This window comes from Coregonus lavaretus (assembly GCF_964263955.1).
Source record: "Coregonus lavaretus genome assembly, chromosome: 24".
Lineage (NCBI taxonomy): Eukaryota > Metazoa > Chordata > Actinopteri > Salmoniformes > Salmonidae > Coregonus > Coregonus lavaretus.
Genome location: NC_140011.1, coordinates 36,965,688 through 36,982,685, shown reverse-complemented (window position 1 = coordinate 36,982,685; position 16,998 = coordinate 36,965,688). Strand labels below are relative to the sequence as shown.

The following is a 16,998-nucleotide window of genomic DNA, read 5'->3' as shown; positions in this document are numbered from 1 at the left end:
TTTTTATTGTAACCCTGGACAAGCACACCTGATTCAATTAGCTAACTAATCATCAAGCCCTCAATGAGTTGAATGAGGTGTGTTTGTCCAGGCTTAGAATGAAAATGTTGGGGGTACTTGAGGACTAGGGTTGGGCTAGACCAGCTGTTCTGACTGTTGCAGGATCAAAGCAGCTTGATACTAGACAGAGGAAAATGGTAATTGACTGGAAATGTAGCCTATGTCAATTACGATGATTTAGTTAACACATTTAATTGCAAACATTACTTAGCCAAATTATGCCTACACTCTTCAGCGAAAATAACATGATTGAAGACCAACGTTTAGTTAATTACCACATTGTAAATGAAAGTGATATGGATTACAGCAACGTTTGATATACAATTTAAATATCATTATGATGACGCACTTTACATCTGTTTCTTTGGTTAAGATAGCAACTTCCAAATAATAAGAAATTACTTTCCCTACCACATTTCTTTCCAATTTAGACATTGTTGCTTCAATGAAGCCCTAATGGCCTAATTACTGTAGCCCTGTAAGTAATTATAAAGGATCACTATTGATTGTTATCACGTTGTTCTACAAATAAATAATCTCTTCCATCTACATAACATTGTAAATGTTACTCTTCACTACCAGCCTAACCACGAACAGCTCGTCACGCATGGACAATCACGCCAAGCTGTATGCTGTTTGTAGGCTGTTGTTTTGTTTTTGAAAGTGATTTTTTTTTAAAATACAATTTGTGCAACTTTAACTAACTTTTTTAGATTTAGTTTAAAATGTCAAATGTGTAAGAAATTGTGATATTTTATTAAGACAAGTAAAATCATTAATGGATTACGTAAATTGGAAACGAAAAATGTATCCTACACCATGATTTTTCCATTCATAAAATGCGTAGGGTAGGCTATTGCCACATTAGATTTGCCGTGGTAAACTATGAAATTAAATACTTTATTTCAGTTGTAAGGAATGCTTGTCAAATAGATAAATCGCCCTTAGTCTGCTAAAATAGCAGGATTCAATTGTTCTCATAACTACCAGAGGGCAAAATAGTCTTGAAAAAATTTGGCAGCAATCAGGACTAACACCTTTAGGGAGAGGTCAATCGGTGGCCAATAATGTTTGCAATGGACGAAGGAGCATAAAGATGACGGCCCCCATGTACTTACCACAAACGCCTCATTTGCCGTATTGTACATTGCTCTCCGTTACTCTTTTTATGTAATGCCATTAGCACAGTATACATGATCCCAATTCCAAGATGGCGGCAATTTGAAAAAAATAAAAAGTAGATTGTGCTGATTTATAGGCACATTGAACCATGTCACGCGCCGTAGTTTAAAAAGTCTGTGGATAGTGCTCAAACAAAGATGTAATATCTGAATTCCTCCATCTTTATGCACCTTTGCCATTGAGATCAGCTGTGTGGGTGACTTCAGCCCATATTGATGGTTTAAAGGTCCAATGCAACCGTTTGTATCTCAATATCAAATCATTTCTGGGTAACAGTTAAGAACCTTACTGTCAAAATTTCAGTCGCATCTTGTGCCCAACACTTGTCTGTCCATCACGCATGTAAACAACTTGCTTGCCCACTCCATAGCAAGCTGCTCTAGAATCACCTTTATTTAACCAGGTAAGCCAGTTGAGAACAAGTTCTCATTTACAACTTCACTGATTGGTGAAGTAAATTAATGAGCTAAATCTGTCTGTTTTGCTGTTCAAACTGTTTCAGAACTTTATTTTGCTGGTCAGAACAGTAAAACGGAACAGAAAAAATGTGGTTCTGTTCAGAACAAAACTATTGGAAATGTATTTCAGGAACTCTCTTTGTTATTGGTCTATTAACTCATTTACCACCTGTTGTGTCACCAGACAGGCCAAAACTCCATCCCACCAAAACAGGACTTTGCTACTGTTATAACTGTGGAGTGAGTTATTTTACGCAACAGTTATTTGTCTTTGCGCTTATCTAATCTCTAATCTTTCTTGTCTCAGAATTATTACAAAATGTGTTCTCTTTGACCGACTGTCACCATGCAGCATGCCAGCATAAATGTTTCTAAAAAGTCAGTTATTTGCCAACCTTAATCCCCTCCCACAATCCCCAACACAGACATACACGCACACACACACACACTAACCCCTGTGCTCACACTAAAATATAACCAATCAAGATGTTGGGCCATCTGTATATACAAAAGAACACCAAGGAGTGTGTGCCTGTTTGTTCAGTATGATGGTGTTGACTCTCTCCAGTGGACTAGGGATTAATGCCACACAGCAAGGACTCTCCTTCTCCCTCAGCGGTCCATCGAAAGAGTAGTTAAGGCCTCGAGCGATTTAACTGAGCAGGTTATAATCCAGAAAGAGTCTATTTCCTCAGAAAAGCCACAGAAATTCCAGAGCAGATTAACTAACAAGGCATAGCAAAAGCATTGTTTCTTTTCCTGGTTAGATTTTTTGGCTGTTAAAGGGAACTTTTTGAATATAATGTAACATATTGAAGTGAATGGTCTGAATGGACTCTATGGAATCTTGGTCTCTCTCTGAAAATAACTCTTGCTGTGAAAGCTGTGTTTGTTCACAGTAGGATGCCTGCTAAAATCTGGACTTTTCTTCAACAAAGACAAGGCTGATGCATAACGGAATCTATTTAACAGCTTTTGTGACTCAAGTGAAGTATTTGATATATTTTGAAGTCAAACCTTTTAGATGTACTTTGTCCATATGTTCTATAATGGGAATGAACAGGTATGTTTACATCTCTGCATCCATTGGACATTCTTGTCTGAGTTATTATTTTTGCACATAATCTGATTATGAAAGAATAACAGTAAACATCACAATGAAAATGATTGCAAGTATTGCTATACTTCTTGCCATTAATGTGCTTCTGTACGTCTTTCACAGGTAGGCTACAAGTCTCATCAAGTGTAGTACAATATTTTAAAAACTTTTTTAGCTTGAGTGTTTGAGGAGTGTTTTTACTCGTTGGTATTTTTAGACGTGTTACAAAAGAAGTTGAAGAGGAGAATCACATTTCTTGCTACAGCAACTTCTCTTCTCAAGCAAACCCCACTTCTAGTTGTGTCACACAGCTATGGCCTTTGGTGACCTCCTAGAACAGGTGGGCAGCACAGGCCGCTTCCAGGTCCTGCATGTCACCTTGCTCTGTATGCCCATCCTTATGATGGCCAGTCACAATCTGCTGCAGAACTTTGTGGCCTCAGTGCCCCCCCACCACTGCAGTGCCCACAGGAACCTGTCCGTGTCTAAGCTGAGCCCGGAGCAGGCTCTGCTGCTCACCGTGCCCCAGGACATTAAGAACGGCAGGCCGGAGAGATGCCAGCGCTATGCTGCTCCCCAGTGGCAGCTCCTGGCAGAGAATGGGACCTACAGTCCAAAGGTGGAGAGAGACAGCAGTGATGATACTGATTACCTTCTAGATGCAGAGCTGCAGGGCTGTAACGATGGATGGGAGTACAGCATGACAGAGATGAGCTCCACAATTATCTCTGAGGTAACAATCATGGATAAGGTTTAAGTAGTAGTTTTACGTGCGTCCACACTAAAATTAGAAAGAGATCAACGACAATAATAATTGTAAATGTGTTTAAGAGTATGTTTTAAACTGTCAGTTAGATGTATTTTCTTTTTTTCTCTTGTCAGTGGAACTTGGTCTGTGATCTTCGTTCGTTGAAGCAGATGGGACAAACCATTTATATGGGAGGGGTGCTTGTGGGAGCTGTAATCTTTGGGGGACTGTCGGACAGGTACCACTGCTTTTCTTATTGAATAGATCCTCAGATCTCGATTGTCAGATAATTTCTGTCTTTCTGTGCCAGTTCTAAGGCCTGGTTTCTCTCTTTGATATTTTTGTTGGCTTATCTCAGACAAGATACCTCTTCTGCAAAGACAAGCCTGGAAAATACTGGAAGTCTGCAGCTGCAGCAGTTATTCAGATGCTACACATGGTACTCTTCAGGAGATTAATGGCAGACATCTCCTCTGTGCCACTCTCTCTCTCCGTTCTGTCTCAGATTTGGACGGCGTTTCCTGCTGCTGATCTCTAACCTGTTGATTGCAGTGGGAGGGACGTGTGCTGCCTTCTCCACCTCATTCTCCGTCTTCTGCCTCTTCCGCTTCATCACTGGCATGGCCATTTCTGGCCTGGGGCTCAACTCCTTCTCTCTCAGTACGTTACAGGAAGGGCTGGGTAGGCAGTGGGAACTGCAGCCTAAGGTGGGAAATGGTCAAGAAGAGAGAGGCTGAACCGATGGCCAACCCACCATGTAATTACTCTCTCCGTCTCTCTTTCTCTCTCTAGTTGTGGAGTGGATTCCCACAAGAGTGCGAACAGTGGTGGGTACAGGGACAGGCTACTGTTACACAATGGGTCAGCTGATCCTGGCAGTAGTGGCCTACTTCATTCGGGACTGGCGCTGGCTAACACTGGCTGTCTCCGTACCTTTCTACATCACCTTCCTCTACTCATGGTGAGACCCAAAGGATTGGAGCAGCTATGACACTTTACCCAGCAAGGCTATTTGATTATAACATGTTGTTTACCACATCTGACTTGTGCAGGTGGTTCCTGGAGTCTGCAAGATGGCTCGTCCTGAACAGAAAATCTGAGCAAGCGGTCAAAAATCTCAAAAGAGTGGCCCGAATCAATGGACGCCGTGAAGAGGGTGACAGAATCAATCTTGAAGTAAGGAACTGTGTGTTAGTGTGTGTTTATGTGTGCATGCACTTATGTGAATGTACTCAATACTGTCTCTGTGTGTCCAGATGCTGCAGGATTCCATGAAGAAGGAGATGTCCTGCTCACAGGGCTCCTACTCTGTAGTGGACCTGCTCCGCACGCCCACCATGAGGAACATCACCATCTGTCTCAGTGCTGTCTGGTCTGTCTCCTCTACTCTACTCTGCCTTTCACTACGACAAAGTGCTGCCCAAAAATCCATTCTAAATCAAATGATCATGACACCCACTTTGACATTCTTTAAGGTTCTCCACAAGCTTCGCCTACTATGGTCTATCTATGGATCTGCAGAAGTTTGGCGTGGACATCTACTTGATTCAAGTGATCTTCGGAGCGGTGGACATCCCTGCCAAAGTAGTGGTTACAGTGTCCATGAGTATATTTGGGCGACGTCCCTCACAGTGCGCTGCACTCATCCTGTCTGGAGTCACTGTTTTGATCAACATATTGGTGCCATACGGTGAGGGGTTTTGCCTGTGTTGCTTGAGGGAGTCATTGTGCTACCAGCACTCGTGTAATTTCATTGTTGTCTGTTGATGTTATCGCTTCCTTGCAGAAAAACAGACCGTGCGCACCACTCTAGCCGTGCTGGGTAAGGGTTGCCTGGCCGCGTCATTCAACTGCTGCTACCTCTACTCTGGAGAGCTGTACCCCACCGTCGTCCGGTAATCCCAACTCTACCAATGACACCCATCACCTACAGGATGCTTTAATTGACTATAGTATTCCAATACTGACTGTAAAACGTATGTTTTTTATCTAATCTTTTTACCTACTGTATATATTAGCATTAGGTAATATATGTGATGAAGATGAATGCATAGGCTAAATGTATTCTGTTCAGGTGTTTGATGATATTTGATAGTTGGGGATTCTCTTCTGTGCCCCAGGCAGAATGGCATGGGCTGGGTGTCCATGATGGCTCGTGTAGGAGCGATGGTGGCCCCCATGGTGCTGCTCCTTGGGGAGGCTGTCCCGTGGCTGCCTGGCTTCATCTATGGGATAGCCCCCATCTTAAGTGGGGTGGTCGCCATCTATCTGCCAGAAACACTTGGTTCACCACTACCCGACACTATCCAGGATGTGGATGAGAGGTAAGTCGAGACACCGTCTGAAGAGCAGTAGAATATTGAACGCTGAGCTAGAAGTAGCAAAGTGAGAACAACTCCCAACTGCAAACTAGCTTTATTTTCTTTCATTCAGAAGTTGCAAGAAAACAAGCCCCAATGCCTTGCCCAAGAAGGAGGAACTGGCCATGAATGATACCAATAATACCTTGTACAAGGAATCTGCCTGAAGAATCACACTTATCAAATGCTACTGAACTTGCCTGTATAGTCTAAATAGATACTGCAGTTGCTTGCGCTACAGTTTTTTCACAAGGACTGTAAGGTAGCAATCAATATTGTAACTGGTCCACTGCTGTAGGAGAAAATGACCATGATTTGTTTTGATATGTAAGCGGACCAATATGGCAAATAGCATCAAATAGTCAGACAAGGCTATCCATGTTTGGATACACTGGCCTTTTCGGACATTAGAAGACTGATGAATTATGAGCTACGTAGCCTAATGAAATTACCTGTAGTGGTCTTTTTAACATTTAATATTTCAACAGTAAAACATTAATTAATGCTAGATTGTGAGTAAATAAATATATGCTTCAGTATATTGTGTATTTTAACTACAACTTTATTTGCATTTTTCTATGGGCCAGGCCTATATTTTTATGTTCTATACTAGTATATGTTGTATGTATTCATTAAAATAATGACAACCTTATCCTCACCTTCTATCAGTGGGAATGGTCTTATCCATGTGGCTATATTGTTTGTGACTGTGGCACAATTTCCTTTACAGTCCATGAAACTGGTCATCTTGACTGGGCATGGTATTTGTAGTTGGAATCTCTTTGTTTTGCTTAGGCCTACAGTTTATAAGGTAGAAAATAAAATGTCAGATGTCTCCATGTTTTCCCAGAAGATGGGGAGGGGAAAATGCAATCATATCACCTAAATAAAAGATGCGTCACATGGTTACTGTTTTAATTATCAGAAGAAGATTAGATAGATACCCTTACACAAAAATGTTTTAGGACATGATGCCCAGAAAGTGCAAAGTTGCATTGAACATGCTTTTTAAGTCCAGGACTCAAGTAGACTTATTTTGGTCAAAGAAAAAAATACAGATTAGAAATACTGTGAGGAAAATGTCCCTATGGTTCAGACTTTAAGCAAAGGGTATAGGATTGGATCAAGGTGAGATTGCACGTTAAAGTTTGTTTAAGTTTGGCAAAAAAAAATATGTCTCAAAGAGTGTTCTCACTGGCAATGAAAAGGGGAGTATCCAATTATGTATAAACCCTGGATTGCTGATTCTATGTATTGGCCAATGAGAGGCTTTGAAGCTACCGCTGTGGTGATACCGATGATTTGTTGCCACAGATGGTTTGTTTACATAGCAGGTTAGGATAATTAACGTGGCAGGTTAGGTGAATTAACGTGGCAGGTTAGGTGAATTAATGTGGCAGGTTAGGATAATTTATGTGGCAGGTTAGGATAATTAACGTGGCAGGTTAGGTGAATTAACGTGTCAGGTTAGGTGAATTAATGTGGCAGGTTAGGATCATTAACGTGGAAGGTGAGGATCATTAACGTGGCAGGTTAGGATAATTAACGTGGCAGGTTAGGTGAATTAACATGGCAGGTTAGGTGAATTAACATGGCAGGTTTGGATAATTGTGTCAGGTTAGGATAATTAACGTAGCAAGTTAGGTGAATTAACGTGGCAGGTTAGGTGAATTAACGTGGCAGGTTAGGATAATTAACGTGGCAGGTTAGGTGAATTAACGTGGCAGGTTAGGTGAATTAACGTGGCAGGTTAGGTGAATTAACGTGGCAGGTTAAGTTAATTAACTTGTCAGGTTAGGTAAATTAACTTGGCAGGTTAGGTGAATTAACGTGGCAGGTTAAGTAAATTAACTTGTCAGGTTAGGTAAATTAACGTGGCAGGTTAGGTGAATTAACGTGGCAGGTTAGGTGAATTAACATGGCAGGTTAGGTGAATTAATGTGGCAGGTTAGGAGATTGAGGTTAAGGTTAGGAAAAAGGGTTAGGCTTAGCTACAATGCTACAGTTGTCAACAACTGTTGTCCCCGACGCGACCACTAGTCTTAGCTGTAGGCCTACTCCATCTAGCCACAACGGTAGAAATGTAAACAAACCATTTGTGGCGACAAATCATCAGCATCATAAGACCGGTCGGCTGTATTGGCACTCCTCAGAAAATAAGTCTTCCATAGACGGGTTGGTTGTTTAGCAACAAAACCGACGCATGGGCAACTATGTGGCAAAACAAACGGGGTTGGCTTAGACTGTTGGCTATATTTAGTCTCAAAATGTTTATTGAAAACATAAATACATTTGCACAATGAGCACTTGTTGTCTCTCAAATACATCGTTAAAGTTGTTGGTTAGCTAGCTAGCGGATTTGAGCCATATTAGCATAGTCATGACATCAGTCAAAACACCTCAAAACAAGACATGGCATTAATAATAACATACAACGAGCTGAAACGAGCGACCTACGATTCACGACATGGCAGCTTCTTGTCATCTTTGCTAGCTATCTGACCGTTCAGAATCATAACAACGCACGCCTTCTGGCCACATCGATGCATGTGCATCATTTTCATGACATTCTCATCCAACCCATCTATTGGAATTAATTAAATTATACTTATACTATTTTTGTTTGCTCACATAATGTAAGTTAAAAGTATGTATTAACGTGTCGGTAATAGAATAGACGTGGCAAAAACACATTTAGACATTTATAAATGCATTTCTATAGCTTCCAAAAACGGTGGGAGAGTGCCAAGATAGAGGCGCGGTGGCTTCAGAACAGCGCCCCCTGTTGGCCATATAGTGTATATTTAAATCATTGGGATTATCAGGAGAAGAAGAAACGGTCACCATTTCGACCTGATGGAACACAGAACCAAACGCTGAACAAACACTTAAACCATTAGTTTAAGTTGTTTTATGTGATTGTATAGAATTTGTTGTTGCTGTTTTTATTATTGTTGCATCTATACTTAATCAAGTAAACTGCCATTATGGGTTGGGCGCTGATGGAAAGGAAGCACATGGAGGATGACGGTTTCTGGAGTGGAGTATGAGAGGTGGTTGGATGCGAGGACGATGGTGCCCGATGATGACAAAGATTATTCTGGCCCAGTGGCTGATCCATATGTTTTTTTTTACAGGGACAGTGCCCATTAATCAACATCAATATTACTGTAATGCAACATCCATGTAAATGTGCCGGGGTTAGCCAAGAGCTCATTTGCACCCATAGTCCCTGGGCAGGTAAGGGCAATTACACAGCCACAATGCAAATACTCACTCAAAACAATACAAAATACATTACATCCAATACAATATGATTATAACAACAACCTATTCATAATAAAAACAGTCATCAGCTGTTGTCGTACATATGAGGAGCCACAGATAACTAATGTGTACAGGTTTGGATAGATCTGAGCCAGGATTTCAATTTAAAAGTGCAATAATCAGTGTAGTTTCACAAATCCATGGGCGGTGTATTCCAGTATATTGTAGCTCTTACTGAGAGGGCTAATTGTCAGAGTTTACTGTGTTGGAAAGGGACAACGCAGTCCCCTGTAGTTACTGCCCTTGTTATCCTGGAGGTGCTTTCCTTGAGCATGACATGCTGGCATAGGGGTGGAGGGGCAAGGCCATGCAGGATCTTAAAGACAAGGCTGCATCTACATACTGCTTAAAGCTATCCAGACTGAATAAATTGTGTTTGTGAATGATGTGACAATGGTGGTAACTGTTTAGTTTGTTATAAAAAATAAACAATTTGTCCGTGCTACAGACTGCTCTATCGGCCCGCTAATACAGGACTAGTAAAGGTCCAGTGCACTACTTTTGTGAAAAATCATTTAATTGTTTTTTTATTAGTATTAATCTTTTTTTTTAATGATTTTTGAGGGGGTGCTACCCTCAGCAGCCCTACTTCCCGCGGCTATGGCTGTAGTCGCTGCCAAAGGTGATTCGAACATGTATTGACTCAGGGGGTTGAATACTTATCTAATCAACATATATTAGTGTTTTATTTTACATTGTTATTCTTATTAAATTTTTTACTATGACATTAGAGTATTTTGTGTAGATCGTTGACAAAAAATGACAATTATATACATTTTAATCCCACTTTGTAACAACAAAATGTGGAAAAAGTCAAGGGTTGTAAATACTTTCTGAAGGCACTGTATGTCCAGTTTAGATTGAATGCACTCCAGTAAATAGCAAAATGCTGTTTCGGTTGAATAGTTGGTTATGAATCCAAATGACATTTGATGTATGGAGTTGCCCTGGTCAGCTGATCAGCCACCCATCTTTCAGCTACTTTTGATAGCACTGAAAGGATGCTTATAGATCAGTAATTTTCCACCAGTGTTGGTTCACCAGCTTTTAAAATAGGCATCACCACAGCAGACTTGGGAAGATCCCAAATATTATTTGATGGACAGATTAACCAGATGTACAATAGGGGCAGTCAAATAATATTTGTGTCTTCAGGAATCGTGTCTAGACAAAAACATACATATTTTGTTCTAGAGTTCCTGAAGAAGCTGATAATACTGTCCACTTCTGATGCTAACATTTAGGAAATTCTGAATATTGTATGTTATTATCCATGGGGGTGAGAGCTGTGGTCTTGGTTGATAATCTTTGAGCCAGTTCTCTGACAGTCTACAAATACATTGTTAAAAGTGGTGGATATCAAATTACAGTCTTGAGTTATAATCACATTCACTTTTAATTCAGGATGCTTTTTGGACCTTTCAGCTCCTCTCCCTGTTAGTTTGTTGAGGTTTTCCCAGTTTTCCTTTGCCATTTCCTTTTGCTTCATTGATCACTCTGAGGAAGAACTCTGCTTTTTTTTTAAAAATTCTTTACCACCTTGTTTCCCAGTGATGTAAATACACGTCTGTCATCATTCTGACCAGACTTCAGTGCTTTTTTCAAGGCAAGATCCCATTCTCTCATCCGTCGCAAGAGGTCCTTGTTGAGTCATGGTAGAGGTTTTACGTCTTGGCTTACGTTGGAATTTCCTGGTAAAATAGGTATTCACTTTGCCTTTATCTGACAGAAATGTTCTGTATCCAGACTCTGGGTCTTCATTGCATACCAGATTAGACCAGTCAATTTGACTTATAGCTGCATCTTAGTTACTCTGTTCACTTTTCGGGATTCTTTGATCATACAGTTAATTGATATGGTTCTTTAAAAAATCAAATCAAATCAAATTTTATTTGCCACTTGCACCGAATACAACAGGTGTAGACATTACAGTGAAATGCTTACTTACAAGCCCTTAACCAACAATGCAGTTTTTAAGAAAATAAAAATGTTAAGTAAAAAATTGATAAGTAACAAATATTTTAAAGAGCAAATAATTAAAGAGCAGCAGTCAAATAAAATAACAGTAGGGAGGCTATATACAGGGGGTACCGGTACAGAGTCAATGTGCGGGGGCACCGGTTAGTTGAGGTAATTGAGGTAATATGTACATGTGGGTAGAGTTAAAGTGACTATGCATAAATAATAAACAGAGTAGCAGCAGCGTAAAAGAGGGGGTTGGGGTTAGTCTGGGTAGCCATGATTAGCTGTTCAGGAGTCTTATGGCTTGGTGGTAAAAGCTGTTAAGAAGCCTTTTGGACCTAGACTTGGCGCTCCGGTACCGCTTGCCGTGCGGTAGCAGAGAGAACAGTCTATGACTAGAGTGGCTGGAGTCTTTGATAATTTTTAGGGCCTTCCTCTGACACCGCCTGGTATAGAGGTCCTGGATTGCAGGAAGCTTGGCCCCAGTGATGTACTGGGCTGTACGCACTACCCTCTGTAGTGCCTTGCGGTCGGAGGCCGATCAGTTGCCATACCAGGCGGTGATGCAACCAGTCAGGATGCTCTCGATGGTGCAGCTGTATAACTTTTTGAGGATCTGAGGACCCAAGCCAAATCTTTTCAGTCTCCTGAGGGGGAATAGGCTTTGTCGTGCCCTCTTCACGACTGTGTTGGTGTATTTGGACCATGATAGTTTGTTGGTGATGTGGACACCAAGGAACTTGAAGCTCTCAACCTGTTCCACTACAGCCCCGTCGATGAGAATGGGGGCATGGGGTGGCGTCCAATTTATTTTCTAATTATTGAACATTGGCTAATAGGATTGATGGAAGAGGCAGTTTACTCGCTCGCCGTCGGATCCTTACAAAGCACCACGATATCGCCGTCTCTTTCTCATGCGAATGACGGGGATTTGGGCCTTGTTGGGTGTCTGTAGGATATCCTTCGCATCCAACTCGTTGAAGAAAAACAGTCCAATACGAGGTGAGTAATCGCTGTCCTGATATCCAGAAGCTCTTTTTGGTCATAAGAGACGGTGGCAGAAACATTATGTAAAGAATAAATTACAAATAACGCAAAAAAACACACATAATAGTACAGTTGGTTAGAGGGCTGTAAAACGGCAGCCATCTTCTCTGGCGCCAAATCTCTTTCTAGTGAGTTTTCTAACCACTAATGTAGCATTGTGGTCAGATATTCCAGTTAGTAAGTTAAGGGACCTAGTTATTTGCTCAGGTCTGTTAGTGAACACCAGATCAATTTGAGTCTGGGATGTCTGTTACTCTGTTTGGCCCTTGTATTATTTGAGTCAGGTTGAAATGGTCTGTGATCTGTGACTTTTTTCCTGGAAGTTTTATTTTCCAGCTTATATTGAAACCACCCATGAGGATGATCTCCTTCTTATGATCACATTCTTTAAGAATGGCATTTAGATGGTCATAAAATGAGGTATCAGATGTTGGTGGTTGATTACACTGAGTGTACAAAACATTAGGAACACCTGCTCTTTCCATGACATAGACTGACCAGGTTAATCCAGGTGAAAGCTATGATCCCTTATTGATGTCACTTGTTAAATCCACGTCAATCAGTGTAGATGAAGGGGAGGAGACAGGTTAAAGAAGGATTTTAAGTCTTGAGACAATTGAGACATGGATTGTGTATGAGTGCCATTTAGAAGGTGAATAGGCAAGACAAAATATTTAAGAGCCTTTGAATGGGGTATGGTAGTAGGTGCCAAGCTCACCGGTTTGTGTCAAGAACTGCAACGCTGCTGGGTTTTTCATGCTTAACAGTTTCCCGTGTGTATCAAGAATAGTCCACCACCCAAAGGACATCCAGCCAACTTGACACAACTGTGGGAAGCATTGGAGTCAACATGAGCCAGCATCCCTCTGGAATGCTTTCCACATCCCTCTGGAACGCTTTCCATGCCCGATGAATTGAGGCTGTTCTGACGGATGGACGGGGGGGTTCTATTCGATGAGATTGCATTTAATGTAATATTTCGTGTCATCCACCCCCTCTGGATATGGAGCAGTGGAGGCTGCTGAGGGATGATGGCTCATAATAATGGCTGGAACGGAGTAAATGGAATGGCATCAAACACATGGAAACCAGGTGTTTGATGTATTTGATACCATTCCACTAATTCCGCTCCACCCATTACCACAAGGTTGTCCTCCCCAATTAATGTGCCACCAACCTCCTGTGATATGGAGTATCCAAGGACATTAAAGGCAGAAATAGGAGATGATTTCTTCAGCCATGTCTCAAGATTCAAGATTAGAGTCAGTCAATAAATGTTCCACCTGTTCACTCTTAAAAGGCGGGTTTCTGTCTCAAAGGCGGGTTTTGTTTGAGACATGTATCAACAGTTTGAATTAAAGTGCACCTTCTCTAGAAAAGCCATGTCAGTGACAGAGGTCCTACTCACATAACCCAGAATGTCCTTCTCTGAACCAGGTAATATAGGCTACTCAAATCTAGATCACTTCATTCATTCATGTTCCACCGTTCATCAATGGTTTCGGACAGGATGGCTCATTAGGGGGACTTTCCTCCACTTCTCCCTGAATGACATCCTCCATATCAGCCTTATCTTCCTAACTCCAGACTCTGACGGGGAGCTTGGTACCCTGGGCCACTTGGGTTTGTTGGTTCCGGATTGTTTGAACGAAGGCCAGCATTGATGTTTGTCTTCTGTTGCCTTCCCCAGAGAGTTGTTCTGCTTTCAGAGATCCTTATTATCCTTTGTTTTTTCTATTTGGTTCAGATTGTCAGTGGGTTTAGTAGCCATTTTCCCTCTTCTTTATCTTAGATTGAGAGATCATTGTTGTAGACTCTGGCTTACCAGGTACCAACTCCAATGTTTTACCAGTTACCAACTCCAATCTTTTACCAGGTACCAACTCCAATGTTTTACCAGGTACCAACTCTGAGGAATTATCCTCTTCAACCTCAGTCTCACTTTCTGTCATTTCAGCTGGGATATGTGGTACGTCTGCCCTATTCATGGGGACAGGATTGTTGTCCTGCATATAGTGTGAGAAAGTTTCCTCTTTGCACCATATGTTTTCCTGTGTAGTAGGACTGTACTCTACCGTCTCCTGACCCCCTCTAGATTGGGTTTGTGTCTGTAATTGTAGTATCAGATTATTGTTTTGGGAACAGTAATCTGCACTAAGATCAGACTTTTCTTTGAGGAGAAAATCAGCAGAATGTCGGCCCAGTTCCATCTCGCTCTCCCATTGCCGACCACTGGGCTTGCTCGGTTAGCAAAAATGCTCTCCTAACCTACTACGAAAAGTCACTTGTATCGAAGTGGCGTGTGTTTAGGGAGTCCCAAATATGGGACCATAGAAATAGAATGAATAGAACTCCCCAATTAAGGTGCCACCAACCTCCTGTGACCTCTAACCCTGGCAATTTGACTGGTAAACTCAAGGATACACTCACAATGGTTGCCTGGTATTGTAATGCAATCATTTCCATGGTAATTTGAAATGTCCTATCAACTGATGCTGGATTGCCATGGTAATGTTCATTCAAATTATGTTAACTGATGCAATGGAATGTATTTTTTTGTAATGTCAGTTGAGTTGAATCAACAAATCACAGCACAGATTGAAGGGTACACTTCCTGCTTTTACTTCTAGGCATGGGCACACTCAAAATGGCTGCCAGTCCATGCCATTATGCCATAATTGACTTGAATGGGGATGCCCGTTCTATTCATTCCATTTCTATGTATGGGACTTCCTAAAAACATGCCACTTCGATACAAGTGACTTTTTGTAGCAGGTTTGGAGAGCATTTTCCTAGCCTTAACCTAATTCTCCTAACCTGCTACATTTATTCTCCTAACCTGCTACGCAAGTTCTCCTAACCTGCTGCAAAAAAGTCGTAGCTGTATCGATGTGGAGTGTTTTTAGGGAATCTTGTGAAACATCTGACTCCTTGTCTTATCGGTGACTAGCCTCTATAGTTGAAAATATATTATTCTTCTTCGGGGTTTAACGGCAGTTGGCATCCAATATGTTGCATTACCACCCCCAACTGGACTATAATATAAATCCATTATACTTTGTGATACAAAATCAAAACTGGATGGTGTTCAGAGATAGATGGGAGGGGTGAGTGGAGTTGAAGGGTGGGACTAAAAATAGCAAGATAACTAATGTAAAATATACTGTGTCCGTAAATATTAAAGCTGATCTACCCCCTAATTATTATTATTTTTTTTTAAATAAGGAGAAATAAAATAAACAAACATAATAATACACCCTTCCAACTAACGCTACACTCATTAAAAGCCCACTACCCCATTCCACTACTTTGACCCTATCTGCTCCTGCACCATGCCAATGGCCAGGGAGTGCATTCTTCTGCACTACTCTGACCACCTCAACCTGTCTCTCTCGCTCCGGACACTTCCGATCCCCAGCAACATGGGCACCCCTACAGTTGACACACACAACTTTATCCACTGAAACTACACAATCCTCTGTTCCATGCCCTCCTGCACACTTCCCACATCTTGGAATCTCCCTCCTACACACTGCTGCAACATGACCATAAACATTGCACCTGAAATTCCGCAGTGGATTCGGCACAAAAGCTCTAACAGTATAACTGATATATTGTAACATGACTTTGTTGGGTAAAGACTCCATCTCAAAACTCAAAAGGACTGACAGTGACTCCTTGGTTTCACCACGCTCACCACCGGGTCAGTGTCACACCAAACGGCAGACGCCATAAACACCAGGAATCTTCAACTTCAATTGCTCCATCTCCACACTTAACGCTACCCCAGAAATCACTCCTTTCAATGGTGCCCTATTCCTAAGCGCAAAGCAAGAAAGAGATCTTGACCCAAGTTGCGTGACACAGAGTGCCTGCTCCCTCTGTGCAGACGAAACACAAACACATATCTTAAGTCCACTACAGGTTACCTTCACTGATTCAACTGCACCCAACTCCTTTCCCACCCACCCTGAAACCACAAATGGATTTGCCAAAAGGCAAGGATCCACTTTCTCCAAAAATGTCACTCCTACTGGGCCAGATTCTTCTTTATCATGTCCATCGATGCCAGGCTCGGGCTCCGAGCTCTTCACCACACCTCCACCTCACTTTACTCACCCTCATTCACAGTGGCGATTCTAGCATGTAAATCTTGGTGGGGCAACCTCTCCCAAAAACGTGTAGATGCATGCCAGCAAAGCCACTACAGAACACAATACTAAACAATACATTAATTGCACTATAGCGGTGACAAACGGTGCCCACAAACTGTTAGGGCCTACATAAAGCTGTCCCAACAGCAGAGTCCCAACACCTTACCACTGCTACACCTGGCTATCAGCGGAACCTTGTCTGGCAGCGAAACAGTTCATTCAGCCTCATTTATTGCCTTTTAAAAAAACATAGCTGAAATGGCTGACTTGCTTAAATAAATGTGGATTCTACTGACAATTGAGATGTACAAACTATGGCATAAGGGGAATACGAGCGGATAAGAGGCCATCCGTCAGACATTAATGAGCGAGCTAGGACGGACGTAGTCAATATAATTATTTGTTCAGCACTTTTGAAATGTACAGCGACAGAATTCAGAACATGGGCCGTTCTTACAGTATTCTCCCTGTACACCAAGTCAGAACTGTAGGATAAATAAAGGGGGCATATAAGCAGACAATGAAAGCTCTTACAATATTAAATGATGACATTTCTCTAAAACAGGCTATAGGCTAAATGTGCACCACCAAGTCAGAACAG

At 41.6% G+C, this 16,998-nt stretch overlaps 1 protein-coding gene across 1 annotated transcript; it reads left to right on the top strand.

The window, feature by feature from the left end:
- The first annotated feature begins 2,181 nt into the window (after positions 1-2,181).
- Positions 2,182-6,813, top strand: slc22a6l (solute carrier family 22 member 6, like). Its single transcript, XM_084140446.1, has 11 exons — positions 2,182-2,763; positions 2,923-3,532; positions 3,682-3,785; positions 4,053-4,207; positions 4,340-4,508; positions 4,600-4,723; positions 4,804-4,919; positions 5,023-5,237; positions 5,334-5,442; positions 5,668-5,871; positions 5,981-6,813. The coding sequence occupies exons 2-11, from the start codon at positions 3,113-3,115 to the stop codon at positions 6,072-6,074; spliced, it is 1,710 nt and encodes a 569-aa protein (XP_083996572.1). The 5' UTR covers positions 2,182-2,763; positions 2,923-3,112; the 3' UTR covers positions 6,075-6,813.
- The last annotated feature ends 10,185 nt before the right edge of the window (positions 6,814-16,998 follow it).

What these genes read in the sequence shown, in the direction of transcription:
- slc22a6l (XM_084140446.1), top strand. Translation starts at nt 3,113, where the DNA reads ATGGCCTTTGGTGACCTCCTAGAACAGGTGGGCAGCACAGGCCGCTTC. An exon ending in GCTCCACAATTATCTCTGAG is followed by an intron (nt 3,533 to 3,681) that starts GTAACAATCATG and finishes TTCTCTTGTCAG; the next exon opens with TGGAACTTGGTCTGTGATCT. An exon ending in GTGACAGAATCAATCTTGAA is followed by an intron (nt 4,724 to 4,803) that starts GTAAGGAACTGT and finishes CTGTGTGTCCAG; the next exon opens with ATGCTGCAGGATTCCATGAA.